General features: G+C 39.5%; 1 protein-coding gene across 4 annotated transcripts in view; it reads right to left on the bottom strand.

Moving 5' to 3' along the window:
* PHLPP2 (PH domain and leucine rich repeat protein phosphatase 2) overlaps positions 1-15,221 on the bottom strand; it is a 75,886-nt gene that overhangs the window by 22,250 nt on the left and 38,415 nt on the right. For all 4 annotated transcript variants that reach the window (XM_019455364.2, XM_019455366.2, XM_019455367.2 and 1 more), the window contains 7 exons: positions 14,870-14,995; positions 13,398-13,552; positions 10,428-10,574; positions 9,823-10,053; positions 7,931-8,133; positions 4,702-4,762; positions 675-770 (listed from right to left, as the gene is read on the bottom strand). In XM_019455364.2, the coding sequence (XP_019310909.2) occupies positions 675-770; positions 4,702-4,762; positions 7,931-8,133; positions 9,823-10,053; positions 10,428-10,574; positions 13,398-13,552; positions 14,870-14,995 (1,019 nt within the window). The remainder of the gene's footprint in view (positions 1-674; positions 771-4,701; positions 4,763-7,930; positions 8,134-9,822; positions 10,054-10,427; positions 10,575-13,397; positions 13,553-14,869; positions 14,996-15,221) is intronic.

Below are 15,221 nucleotides of genomic sequence, written 5' to 3'. Positions count from 1 at the left end.
ATTTTTTTAAATATGAAATTTATTGTCAAATTGGTTTCCATACAACACCCAGTGCTCATCCCAAAAGGTGCCCTCCTCAATGCATTATATTTATACAGTGTAATGACGAAGAGTGAAGACTTTGGAATAAGAACGACTACATTCAAATGTCGGCTCCCATCATTTCCTAGTTAAGTGTGGCCTTGGACAAGTTACCTAACCACAAAAAGCCTTCGTTTTCTCATCTGTAAGATGAGAATAACAGCGTCTATCTAATAAGGTGGTTAAAGGATTAAATAATAAATGTGAAGTTCTTAGAACATTACTCAGTTCATAAAACTTATCCAATACAAATGATCTATTAGCACAATCAGATCGCTGATCTATGCCAGTAGCCCTTGTTACATTTTATCACAGTTATCTGTGCACAAGTTTACCCCAACTATCCACTTACCAAGTTCCGTGCAGGCCAAGACTGTGCATTAGCCATTACTATTATGTAAGTAATATGTAAGGCTAAAATGTATTAGCCTTACAGCAATTCACACTGCCCTGCACTAGACAGGTACTCAATACCTACCGAACAAACAGATGAAAGTACCTTTGAAAGGCAACACAAATCTAGGAAAATAATTATACATACATACATACGGACATATATATATTAATGCATACATATGTTAACACACACATACCTCATGGGAACCTCCGTCAGAAGATTACAGCTCACATCTAGTATCTCCATCTTCTTTGCTTCACAGGCCCAATCAGGGACACACTCCAACAGGTTTCTACAGAAAATAATTAAAGGCATTGCTGCTGATGATGTGTGGAACTCTTTTCACTAGTCTGTAATGTATCTGTTAACCAGCCCTTGAGCTCCTTGCGGGCAGGAGCACGGGCCCCAAGGCATTCCTAGTGCATTACCTGGAATATGATACTAAGTGCTCAATGAATGCTGTTGACAGAAAGACAGACAAAGACAGAAACATGCATTATATTGGATCAATTATTTTACCTCCTCAAAGAAGACACAAAGGCTATGAGCAGTAGGAAAGCACACAAGTAGTGAGATGAAAGAGAGATGAGGAAAGGCAATGAAAGGAGTGGCATTTTAAACAAACTTTCAAGATGAGAAGGATTTCCACAGGTAATGAATGAATGAAGGAGAAGAGAAAGAAATTCTGGAGAAAATGAACCAAATGAATAGAAGTAAGGAAGTAGGGACAAAAGACAAGTGATGGGGGAAGGCTGCAAATCATTTAGAATTTGAACTCAAGCATTTAGTAGAGCACCGGGCAGATACTCAGTAAAAGGAATTCCATTTTCAGATGCTACTTAGCTTCGCTAAGGCTCAAAGTACCTACTGATTGATAGATCAACTCAAGGCAGAAAGAAGTTGGCACTGTAGGAGAAACTCAGATACTGTTATGACGGCTAAGTGAAGGGAGCACTTTGCTTGACATGGATCAGGGCAAACTCCCCAAGAAATATGACATCTGGGTTGGAATTTGAAGAATGTTGTACAATGACCCGAGATGAGGAGGACAAACCAAGCAAGAGGTGACCCGAGATGAGGAGGACAAACCAAGCAAGAGGTGACAACATGAACTAGAGCAGAAACAAGAAAGGAAATGGCATGACGTATGTGGGGAATAATAAGCAGTCTGGTGATCCCAGAGCAGCAAATACAGAGCCAAATGGTAAGAAACAAAGCCGAAAAGACCTAAATCATGTCTAGAAGTTTGTGACTTTATCCTGCAGGTACAGGGGAATCACTGAAGGGTTTGTAAGCAGTGGGGAACACAGTCTTGTACTTTATTTATTTATTTTGAGAGAGAGAGAGAGCATGTACACATGAGTGGGGAAGGGGAGAGAGAAAGGGGGAGAGAGAGGATCCCAAGCAGGCTCCATGCTGTCAGCGCAGAGCCCAACACGGGGCTCAAACCCACGAACTGTGAGATCATGACCTGAGCCAAAATCAAGAGTCAGAAGCTTAACTGACTGAGCCACCCAGGCACCCCAGTGCTGTACTTTAAAGAGTTTATACTCTGTGTATACACAGAGGTCTGACTGAGGTGCTTATATCAGTAAAAGGAAGAACAATCAGGAAGCCGTTACAGAATTCCAGACAAGAAATGACATGGGCCTAACTGGGTGGTGATACATACGGAAGGGAGGGGAGGGATTCCAAAAATACTTAGGAGACAAAAATCAAAACAACTTGGAGATGAATTAGACAAGGGAGTAGAGCAGAGGGAAGAATAAAAAATGACTTTCAGGCTTCTCATCTAGACTGCCAGGGAGAAAATCATATCCAGAGAAAGGAGTGGTAGGCTCCAAATGAGGCTGGATATGTGAGTCTCGAGTGGTGTCCATCTGAAAGGACTATCTTACAATAATGCCAAAAGCTGAAACAGACACAAGACAAGCTAAGGCAGGGCTGGAGGAGTGGATACAGAGTTTCATTTTGCACATATTTGAGGTAGTTGGAGACAGGTAGGTCAAAAATGTCTAATGTGGGGCGCCTGGGTGGCTCAGTCGGTTAAGCGTCCGACTTCGGCTCAGGTCACTATCTCGCGGTCCGCGAGTTCGAGCCCCGCGTCGGGCTCTGGGCTGATGGCTCAGAGCCTGGAGCCTGCTTCCGATTCTGTGTCTCCCTCTCTCTCTGTCCCTCCCCCGTTCATGCTCTCTCTCTGTCTCAAAAATAAATAAACGTTAAAAAAAAAAAATTAAATAAAAAAAAATGTCTAATGTAAAACTGGATACATGGGTCTGAGGCTGGAAGAAGAGGTGTGGGCTGGCAATCCAGGTGACGCTGATACCGAAGTGTAGCCGAAATCACTGGAATAGATGAGACCATCAAATAAGAAAGCAGGAAGTGAGGACAGACCTGGAATAAATGACCTGTAAAAGGCTAGCTGAGGAAGAAAAGTACGCAAGGGACAGGACTGGTCGAAGTGGCATGAAAAAAATGAGATCACGTGAGCCAACTGAGGAAGGATATTTGAAGAAAAGAGCAAGATTAACAGTGTCAATATAGGAAAGTTCCATAGGAGAAGGTCCAAAGCAAGCTGTGGTGGGATAAACAAATGAGAACCAAGGAAACCCAGCCAACAAATGAAAATACTTACTGAGAAATTTGGACAAAAAGGAGATGAGAAGAAATAGATAGCATCTAGAAGGGCTGCAAGATAGAGCAGACTCTGTTAAGACAGAGGACAATGAGTGTGTGTACAGACTGAGAAAAAAAAGACAGTGAACACACACAAGAGGTGAGGAAGTGGTGACTACAGACCAAGGTCCAGAGCAGCAGAGCGGACGCCATCCCAGGCCCAGAGGATGGACTGGCCTTGAATAGAGGAAGAAACTGAGAATGGATATGAATTACATGAATTTAAGAAAGGTGATAGGACGCTCAGGGAGATCACCCAAGACGGTCTACTTTCTCGATCAAGTGGGAAGCTAAGCTCTAGAGTGAAGGAGTTGGGGCTAGTGCAGGTGAGGGTGAGGGAAGTTGGACAATGTGGAGCCAATGCCCAGGGCACTGATGAGGTTGGAAACTGTGAATTTACAGTGGTGTCCATATGATTTTCTTTGGTAATGATGAAACTCAGAGGAGAAGGTAAATCTTAGTGTTGATCCATGCTGTGGTTTTGCTGTAAAGGTATGAAAGAAAGAAATGGATGGGAGGGAATCTAAAACAACAGCTTAATAATAATGATAATAGGGGCGCCTGGGTGGCGCAGTCGGTTAAGCGTCCGACTTCAGCCAGGTCACGATCTCGCGGTCCGTGAGTTCGAGCCCCGCGTCAGGCTCTGGGCTGATGGCTCGGAGCCTGGAGCCTGTTTCCGATTCTGTGTCTCCCTCTCTCTCTGCCCCTCCCCCGTTCATGCTCTGTCTCTCTCTGTCCCAAAAATAAATAAAAAACGTTGAAATAATAATGATAATAAAAAAAACAACAAAAAGAAACCTGGTTATATAGCAGCTAATATTCCCCCGAAAGACTATTTTATGCCAGGCACCATGGTAACATTTTGCATTTATTACCTCATTTAATCTTTACAACAATCCTGGCCATATGTATTGGGCCCCGTCCACTGCCCCTTCTACCTGCTCTGTCATCTATAATCACACACTTACGATGCTGCCCTGTCACTGCTGGCTTGACTGTCACACTCTCCACTAGGCCCTAAAACTCAGCCACTGATTTCCTGAATGAACAGTGTTAAAAATGAAGGAAAGAAAGCAAAACCTCAGTTATATCTGTTCTTGTCCACAAATGGAAGTAATAAGATCCTGAATATAATTAATATCTCTCTGAACATAAGACCAACGTGGGTCATAAGAATATCAAAAAAGAGAATAAAATTGTAAACATAAGTTACTAAAAACCAAGACGAGTTCTCTGATTCCAGACAGCAAAAAGGAAATCACTGCCATGAAGGGGATAAAAGGTTTCCTTTGTTTGCATCTCATTCTAAATCTGCAGACTTTTTAAGAATATTTCACAGGCATCTTTCTGTTTCAAGAGGACTTTCCCTTTAAATAGATGGTACAGCCATTAAAAGTATTTCTCCACTCATTCTTTCTCCCTTCTCCAGGCTATCCAAGTATTTTCATGTATTTAGATGTCTTACACCTCGAAACCACTGAAGTATCCACATCCATCTCTTAAATATTAAGAATCAAACAAGCACCACTCTCATGAGACACACTCACCGGGAAAGTTCTAGAGAAGTGAGTTGACTGGGTACTGGATAGACATTCACTGCTGTCAGCCCTAATCAAAAAACAAACAGGTGTTAGTGATACTCTCCAAAGAAGAAAGTAACTGAGAGAGTAAACAACAGCAAAGTGGTTTAGTGAAATCACCAGAGAAAAAACTGATGTCATCTCCTGAGATGAACTAAAGACAAAAAGCTGGGTAACTGACACTGACTAACTTTACCTGATTTGAAAACCAAATGAAACAACTGATTAAAGGATCTTGTGTACTGGTCTGGACTCAGACAGCAGAGGAAGTTGCTAAATGTTAGCTGTGACTACTTAGCTTTCTAACTTAAAAAAAAATTTTTAATAATTGGATTTTTAGGGGCAGTATCTTTTAATTAAAGTAAAAAACATACATACAGAAAAGTACAACAAGCTTAAGTGTATAGATCAATTGATTTTTACAAACAGAACACAATAGGGTAACCAGTACCCAGATCAAGAAACAGCATATTACCCGCTGCCCTGAAATTCACTCCCGTTTCCCTGTTTTGGTCACTGCCCACCAGGGCAACCTCCCTCCCTCCCCCCAACTCCCAATACCACAGATGGCTTTTGCCTATCCACATTTTAAATACACATGCACAGTCTGCATAATGCTTTCTCTGGCTTTATTTACTCCACATTGTGCCTGTGACATTTGTTCCTATTACTGCCTAGGGCTGTAGTTCATACATTCTCATGGCCATATAAAATTCTTTATGTAATTATACCACAATTTATGTACCCATTTTAGAGCTGGTGGGCATTTAAGTCTCTTCCACTTTGGGGTCACTGAGTACACGTTCAGCTTTAGTAGATAATTCCACACAGTTTTCCAGAGTGGTTGACCAATCTACAACTAGTATTTTCAGTGATTTTCAAGGACTATTCTAGTCATTCTGATAGGTGTGTAGTGGTGTCACACCGGGGTTTCAATGTGCACATCGCCGATGATCAGTGGGGTCAAGTGCCTTTTCCTATACTAACTGATCACTTGGATAATTCTTTTGTGAAGCTGAGTTCTTTACTTTTGGGACATCAGAACTGCAAGTGTTGGTGTGAATTTTTCCAGGTTAAGAACTTAAGGATTCTTTCTGTAAACAGAGCAGCTAACTTCAAACAAGCCCCGTTTGGTACAGCTCTGTGACAGAATCCCAGTTACCGAAGACAGCATTTATGTCTATGAGGTCTTTTCTAGCAGGGCCACTCATTCATTCTCTAGATACATTTAGAACACAGAATAGGGCTAATAGTAAACATTTCCACAACAAAAGACCGACTACCATCTCACAAGAATATCTAGAACTTGCACAAGTCGATACTCATCAGCTTTGACACTGTTTTGACCCAAGCAATTAATCTACGCTACAAGTTGAAATTTCTCTAACATGATAAAAGGCAATGAAAAGAGAAGTCTATAACTATCTTTTATTTTAATAATGTATTTTAGAGATACAGAAAAAAGAATATAATAATGAACACTCTTTCACCCATCATCCAACTTTAAACAAATCTTCAAATTCTGTCTATAAGCTTCAGACTTTTTCAAGAATTAAAACACTGCACATACCAAGAGGTAAACATCATCCTGAATATTTTATCATTCCCATGGATCTTTTATATTCTCTGGTAAACACAGAGCTAAGGAAACAACTTTTCTGTGTGTCTGAAATTTGATACAACTATCTCGGTGTACATATACTTATGCATTTTTTTTTTTTTGCTAAAACAATGTTTCTTAAGATTTATCCATATTAATACACAAAGCTTTAGGACATTCATTTCCATTGCTGTGCAGTATTCTATTGTATAAACATGTCACTGTTTAGTGTATACATTTTCCTATCAAGAGTCATATATTTTTTTTTTTTTCCCACCGTAACAAACAACGCCATGAGAAACACTCCAGTACACATCTCCTGGGCACATGTGGGTGTCTCTGGGAGATATTCCAAGCAGAGCACCTGGCAGAATATGCACTACATGTATCTTTGACTTCTCTGAACACTGTTATAGTGCTTTGCAAAATGGCTTTAGCAAATGACCCTCTCACTGGCAGTGTAGGAGAGCTGCTGCTTCTCCATATCTTCAATAGCGCTTAGTGGGAATTTTTAATTTGATGAGCATAAAATGGAATTATCAAAATTTGCATTTCTCTGGCACTTAGTGATACTGAACATCTTTTCCCATCCTTCCTGAAACACAGGAAATGCTAATTATAATTTCCTTGGTAAAGAACTCTGGGGCACCTGGGTGGCTCAGTTTGTTAAGCATCTGACTCTTCATTGAGGCTCAGGTCATTAATTGACAGCTCATGAGTTCGAGCCCCGTGTCATGCTTTGTGCTGTCAGCGTGGAGCCTGTTTAGGATTCCCTTTCTCCCTCTCTCTGTCCCTCCCCGCATCGTGTGTGCTCTCTTGCTCTCAAAATAAATAAGTAAACTTAAAAAAAAAAAAGAACTTTCCATAAAAATAATACGACAAATACAAGGTCTTTTACAATGAACAATATTCCTGGAGCAAATCACTATTGAAATAAGGGGCTTCTCATTCTAGAACTGAGGCAGTACAAAGTTTTGGACTAGAGATGAGCAAACTTTTTCTGTAAAGGGCTAAATATTTAATAAATGCTTTAGCCTTTGCAGGCCATACCATGTCTCTTACAACTACTCAACTATGCAGTGATATGTAAACAAATGAATGTGGGTATCTTCCAATCAAATTTTATTTATTGATGTATCACTGATATTTGAATTTCATATAACTTTCCCAAGTCGAAATTATTCTTCTTTTGATTTTTTTTTAAATTTACTTAAAAAATGTGAAAACTCATTCCCCATGGGCCATATAAAAACAGGTGCTGGGCCAGATTTAGCCCTTGGGCTGTAGTTTGCCAACCTTTGTTTTAGGCTATTCCTGATATTCTGTTTTGAACATGCTTGCCCACCCTCCTACCTTGTTATTTTGCAAAATGCCTCTGATTATACTCACTTAGGGAATCTCAAAGTAGTCTGCAATGCCTTTTCATGCTTATCTCAGCCAACTTAAAAACAAACTTAAAAGACAAAGCTGGTCTCCATGAACCTCAAACCACACTTTGCAGACTGGCTGAGGAACATCACAGATGCCACTGTTCTTAGAAAGCTCTTGACTGCGAGCTACAAGAGAAAAAAATAGGAGGCTGGATGGAGAACTCACTGTTCGAACTGGCGTACAGAGTTCGAAGGGAGAAGCCACTGAGTGTCAGCTCTCTCAGTTGGTTCCGCTCACAATGCAGCTGCTCCAAGCTACATAAGGAGTTGAGATCTAAGTCAGCCAGTTGATTGTCCCGCAAATCCATGTGGGTGATGTATTTATTTCCCTCCAGATTTTCAGTAACTACAGTTTTCAAATGGTTCATCCTTAATAGAGAAATAAGGAAATCATTAGAAATAAATTCTACTAAATGTGCTTATCAAAAGAAAAGAGGTATGATCTCTTTCTTTCTTTTCTAAACAACTAAAACATTTCACTACTTGCTTTGGCTTGCAAGGTATTAATAACCCTGAAGAGCTGTACCTTGAGTTCTTTCTTTATGAACTAAGTTAGGCAATCCAGACTTGCAAATACATATACAAATTAAATAGAGAGGGAAGAGGGATCATGCCTACAAACAATTACTTAAAAACTTACATCCAAAGACATAATAAAGTTAAGTAGGCACGAAGAAGCACACCAAATGAACAATAAGATGAACATAATCTTCTGGGTTAATGAGCAGCAAAGCAGTCGTAGTGCACCATGTAGAGAGCAAGAGGAAGCAGCCATACTTTCTCCCGTTGCTCTGCCTACTCTCTCTTATGCTAAGATTCACATTTCATTAATTAATAGAGAGGAAAATAATCTGTATCTATATGGAGTAGTTCAAGGGCAAATTATAGAAAATGGCTTCTTGGTTCTCTTCTACCCAAGTACAGGATTTAGTGCACATAGCCATGTTCTCATTTTCTTGTATTTCAATACACTTTTCTGTTAACTATTTTTTTTTAATGTTTATTTATTGAGAGAAAGACACAGACATGAGTGGGGGAGGGGCAGAAAGAGAGGGAGACACAGAATCCGAAGCAGGCTCCAGGCTCCAAGCTGTCAGCACAAAGCTGGACGCAGGGCTCGAACCCATGAACCGTAAGATCATGACCTGAACCAAAGTCGGATGCTCAACCGACTGAGCCACCCAGACGCCCCTCTGTCACTATTTCTTTACAAGGGACATCAATGGCTTAGTGTAAATGACAGACATTTACACTATGTGTATGTGTGTCTTTTATGTGTATGTGTATGTGTATGTATCAGCTTTCTTTAGGAAAATATAACTAGAAAATAAAACTCATAAAAAATTCATAGGAAAACCATTAACATTTAAAATCTAATATAATGGGTATCAAGAAGAAATCCAATGATTCAATAAAAAATGGTCAAGTTTAAGAAAAATACAAATTACCAATAAGCATATTAAAACGATGCTCGGGGACATCTGGGTGGCTCAGTCGGTTAAGCATCCAACTTCAGCTCAGGACATGATCTCATGGTTCATGAGTGCAAGGCCCATTTGTGTTGGGCTCTGTGCTGACAGCTCAGAGCCTGGAACATGCTTCTGATCCTGTGTCTCCCTCTCTCTCTGCCCCTCCCCCACTTACATTCTGTCTCTCTCTCAACAATAAACAAACATTAAAAAAATTTTTTTGTTAAAGATGCTCAACCTCACTCATAAGTAAATAAATACTGATTAAAACAATGAAGTATTATTTTCTCCTACTACACTGACAATAAAGAAAAAAACTGCTAAGATCCAACATTGACAAGGATGTGTAGAAATGGGAATTCTTACAAAATGTTGCTGGGAGGGTAACTCAGAACCACCTTTGTCAAAGGTAATGTAAAAGTGTCTATCACATGGTATACCTACCTCACTCATAATCTCTCTGCTACTGAGTGAAAACTGAAGCTTTACTACAGCTTGGAAAATGTTTTAGAGAAGTCTTTATAAAGAGAAAACGTAAAAGGACATCAGAGGTCCACCCAGAAGAAGGCATGGTGAAAAATGGCCTCACCTTAAATCCACATGTTTGATATGGCTCATCCTATTCAGCACCCCAAGGTTTAGGACTTCCAGGTGATTTCCTGCCATAACTACTTTATCTAACATAGTGAGTTTCTCATAAACCTCAGGAATATGACTAAAGTTGTTGAAGGAAATTCCCAGGGAAGAAAGCTGTTGCAGATTTCCCAATTCCTCAGGTAAAGTTGTCAGAAAGTTGCCATCAACACAGAGGGTTTGAAGACTGTAGGAAGAAAACAAGACTTTATGAAAGGTTTTAATTGGAATGAAAAGAACTAGAAATATGGATTCTGACATACATCACTAATTTATTATGAATCCAATAATAATAAAATACCCTATCTACAGAGACTCAATGAAATACACATAACTGACATGGATGGTCCCTCCATAATCAAAAATAGTCAGAACCTCTGCTATTGAAACTGAGGGACTAATAACTAGTTACTGCTGCAAGTAACTGCTGCTGACTAGAATCCTCAGACTTACATGATTAATTTCACTGCAAGAGCTCATGGGACTACCTTCATTCCCAATGCCAGACAAGCTCCTTACTCTGCAAGTAAAAAATGAGTCTAGCAAAAGTCAGATACTTACTTTAGCAGATTGCCAATCTGACTTGGTAGGTCATGAAATCCATTACAGGAGAGGTTGAGCTCAGTCAGGGTAGAAATCTCACATAACAATACAGGAAACAACCCAAGTTTATTGTGGGACAAGTTCAGGCCCTTCAGCTGAGAAAATCTAAAAACCAAAGGTACAAATTATACTGCTGAATGAAAAAGCCATCTATTAAAAAAAAATTTTTTTAATGTTTATTTATTTTTGAGAGACCGCGTGAGTGGGGGAGGGGCATAGAGGGAGGGAGACACAGAATCTGAAATAGGATCCAGGCTCTGAGCTGTCAGCACAGAGCCTGATTCAGGGCTCGAACTCATGGACCGTGAGATCATGACCTGAGCCAAACTCAGACACTTAACTGACTGAGCCACCCAGGCACCCTAGCCATCATTTTAGATGTCCACTGCAGAATTTGTTCCACAAATATGTGTTGAGCACTCACTACCTGCCAAACATTGAGTACAGCACAGACACTAAGATGCCTAACACTGGGACCATACAATGAGGGAAATCAGGTCTAGTGCAATGGGAGTTCTTCTCTCTTCTCCTTAAAAACGGAGAAAATTTTAAAGAAAATCTCATATCAAAGTCCTATTGATATGCTTAAAACCTCTTCCTTTATGAAATTTCTACATGTAATATATAAAATTTTGTAACAATTCATCAACGCACACAGGAATAGCTAACAAATATGTACATCAAATCCCATTATAAGCAACTTCTTTTTACATATTGAATTTTATATTGGCTCAAATATCACTTGAAATGAATGGGCCACTTAAAGCTTTAAAGTATGTATGTATTAATGGAGTTTTACTGTAATAGGATCTAACATAGAACATGAAATAGTAATTTTTAATGCTTCTGTTTTGTTCCTAGAAATAAAAGTATCTATGCCATCTTAACTAGAGATAATATCATCATAAACTGGATCTAAAGGAATCACTCTGCTAATTCTACTTAGGAATATTATACTTATGATTATACTAGTGCAAGAAGGTAAGGCTGAGGTGGTGTTTTCCATGATACCGATCCGTATCACCTGCTCCTAGATTTGAGTCACTGGTACCTCACTCTAACGCTCTCTTCTTCCAAATTTTCAACTTTTGATTTCCAATTGTCCTGACCTTGAGTACTGACTGTTCCTTTGGCTTGGTGCCTTGACTTCAGAATTCCTAATACAGCCCTCAAATTAGATAAAACCCTATTTTCACAGCAACTCAGAAGAAAACACTAGTAAATGCTAGAAACTCACTTAAAATGATAGCTTGTATTGTTTTTACATAACAATATAATTAAAAGTATTATCTCATTACTAAATATAGGCTTAAATCTAAAAAACTTTGTAAAACACATCAGATGAGATAAAAATACAGTGCTTTCTCAAAATTATTTTAGAAATGGGTGCCTGGGTGGCTCAGTCGGTTGGGCGACCGACTTCGGCTCAGGTCATGATCTCGCAGTCTGTGAGTTCGAGCCCCGCATTGGGCTCTGTGCTGACAACTCAGAGCCTGGAGCCTGTTTCAGATTCTGTGTCTCCCTCTCTCTCTGACCCTCCCCCGTTCATGCTCTCTCTCTGTCTCAAAAATAAATAAACGTAAAAAAAAAATTAAAAAAAAAATTATTTTAGAAATATTATTAAGTAAAATATGTACTTTTTTTTTTTTTTTTTTTTTTAAGTAGGCCTCATGCCCAGCACGGAGCCCAACACAGGGCCCAAACCCACGACTGTGAGATCAAGACCCAAGTCAAGATCAAGAGTCAGATATGTAATTGACTGAGCCATTCAGGTGTCCCTAAAATACGTACTTTCAATGTGTATTATCTTTCTAATCACCATGTAATCTGAATTCTTTAATGTCCAATTTCTCCCTTGCTCACAAGCCCAGACAATTAGTTATACCAAATATTTACTTAAAAAAATTTTTTTTAATGTTTTATTTATTTATGAGAGTGAGAGCAAAAGAGGGGGAGGGACAGAAAGAGAGGGGAAACAAGATCTAAAGTAGGCTCTGCACTGAGAGTAGCAAGCCTGATGTGGGGCTCAAACTCACAAACTGTGAAATCATGACCTGAGCTGATGTCAGACACTCAACCAACTGAGCCACCCAAGCAATCCTCTTCCATCCATTTTCAAAGGGAGGAGGGTGGTAACGTGGGTGGAGGGAGGGAATGGGGAATATATTCTAACAAAGATGGAAAATATATGGGCCATAGTCCCTAAGGAGTGGAATGGTTCCTTTATCAGAGGGGAGAAGTTTCATAGTTGTCTAAGGCTTAGAAGCTAGTGTTAATAGGCACACAGCAAAGATAAAAATCCCACACTGGGAGTGGAATTCTTGAAATTAGGCCTATTTCCTTTAAGTTATTTAAGTTTGATACTTAGGATTCAAAAACTTGCCATACACTCAATCTCTCAATTTACCCTGGCTTCAGATCAGGCGTCACTATCAGTGAATTATATAACAAGATTGTCTAGCTCAATGGCAGCACACTGTGGCCTCCGTAACAGAATATTTGCATCTATCTCCTGTCTTATGGAGGGAAAGGGGGAGTAAGAAAACTGCATAAATAGGGGCGCCTGGGTGACTCAGTAGGTTAAGCGACTGACTCTTGATTTTGGCTCAGGTCATGATCTCACAGCTTGTAAGTTCAAGCCCTGTGTCAGGCTCTGCACTGACAGTGTGGAGCCTGCTTGACATTCTCTCTCCGTGCCCCTTCCTCACTTGTGCGCACACGCTCTCTCTCTCGCTCAAAATAAATAAACTTAAAAAAAAAAAGAAAACAGCATAAATAAAGCATAAATAAAAATTCTACTCCTTTTCAAAATAGAGAAAATTTTCAAATATGTGTATGATGATAAGCATGCTCACCTTCAGGTACAACTAAGACAGTGATCACGATTTGGTTTGAGTAAGTTATTCTGGAAACCTATTCTCCACATACCTGTAGAGAGTGTCAAGGCCCCCTGGTCTTTCCAGCTGCATGAAGTTGTGTCGCAAGTTGAGGTAGGTGATATCTTGACTGTAGAAGAGATGCTCAGGAACCTCCTCAAGGCTGTAACACGAGAGGTCGACAGTACTGATGCGCTGGGACACCACCTGAATAGGGTCAAGGAGAAGAGCCATCTCAGCTAGAGCAGCAGAACAAATGTCTCTCACCCAGCAAAGGAAGGAATGCCATTTATAAAAAAAGTGCTAATTTTAACAATGGGAAAGAAAAAAAGGTAATGAGATCCAATTACTCATTTATAAAAACCAGTTCATTTTTCCTTTTTCCTAAAACCATTAAGCTGCTTGAAACACACAATGGTGTAAGCTGTAAAGTGTCTGTAAGTAAAAGGAAAAAAAAATCATAAAGGGGAAAAGTTAACATTTCATGCAAGAAGTTAAGATGATTCAAAAGAACTATACAAAACTTTGGCAGGCTGTGTGATATTGAAAGCCATGGCCTTTTGTACCCACAGGCTCTGCTACTTACTAGTGCAGTTTCTTCCTCTGTTGTGAGGATAAAATAAATTCAGCACACAGCACACTGCTTAGTATGCAAAAGGTGCTCAAAAAATATTAACTTCTCTTATAAGGTCAAAAGAATGGAACAGCTATTTAAAACTGAGATTAGTTTATTCAGAACAGATTTCATTACCACTACAATAGAAGTACAGAAAATTCAATAAAACCAAAACAAGTTTTTATTTCTATAATAGTCTGCTAATAAAAGATAGGTTGTGAAAATTGGTCTAAAAACCAAACAAAATCACTAGAAAAGTTATTCATGTTTTATGGCATCTCATTATACTAAAACAATACTTTATGCAACTATTTAGTTCCACAAAGAAAAAAGTGCTAAAATTCTGCAAAGATAGCTGGGAGAACAAGAAAATTTGGAAACTGCAATATAATTTTAGAGCACTGCATCTTTAAAGATTAAAAAGCAGAAATTATGCTGAAAAGCTAATTATCCTCAGCATAGCGGAACAATGGTTTGTAACAGGATCACAGGTCATGTCCCATAATAAGTTCAAATTTAAAGTGGTTCATCACAGCTGTACTAAATATATTCAGACCAAGAAGGACTAGTCTAGGAATTAGGGAATGGCTCCATCTATCCCTGACCACAGTGGTGGAGGGAAAGTGATTTGAATCTTATTGTGTCTCAATTCTTCCCAGAGAGATGGTATAAAGGTAAAATGCACCTGAAAACATGTTTGAATACATTTTGTACTATGCAAACATAAATAATAAGTTAAGGACTGGGTGGAATTCTATTATTTCATTCATTATAAACTTAGAGGAGCCTAAAGGAAGATACCTAAGAATTACAATTCACTCTCTTTGGAGTGAGTTCAGCTTCAAGATACATTTCTGTTGGGCTTTTACATTCTTATCACCACATCAAGACATTTGACAGCTTATCACCTTGGACGCTTGTCGCTGCCATCTCTGGCACTCAGCCAATGTCTCAAAGCTGACATGATAGGTCTGAGCCTGGGCTCCCGCTGAGCTGAATGCAAGGGAGTGCTGCCGTCGCTTCACTTCTTCCACCTGAGGAGGAGGAGGCAAGAAAACCAGGACCAAGACAAAAAAAAAATCCTAGTCAGAGAGCAAAGGACAGTAACAAGAAAAATAAGTCAATTTTTTAAAATGGGGCAAAAGAGAGGCGCCTGGGTGGCTCAGTCGGTTAAGCGTCTGACTTCAGCTCGGGTCATGATCTCACAGCTCGTGAGTTCGAGCCCCACATTGGGCTCTGTGTTGACAGCTCAGAGCCTCG

This window comes from Panthera pardus, unplaced genomic scaffold (genome assembly GCF_024362965.1).
Source record: "Panthera pardus isolate Hobbes unplaced genomic scaffold, ASM2436296v1 HiC_scaffold_19, whole genome shotgun sequence".
NCBI lineage: Eukaryota > Metazoa > Chordata > Mammalia > Carnivora > Felidae > Panthera > Panthera pardus.
The sequence above is the reverse complement of the archived record's forward strand: the minus strand, read 5'-3'. Positions and strand labels throughout refer to the sequence as shown.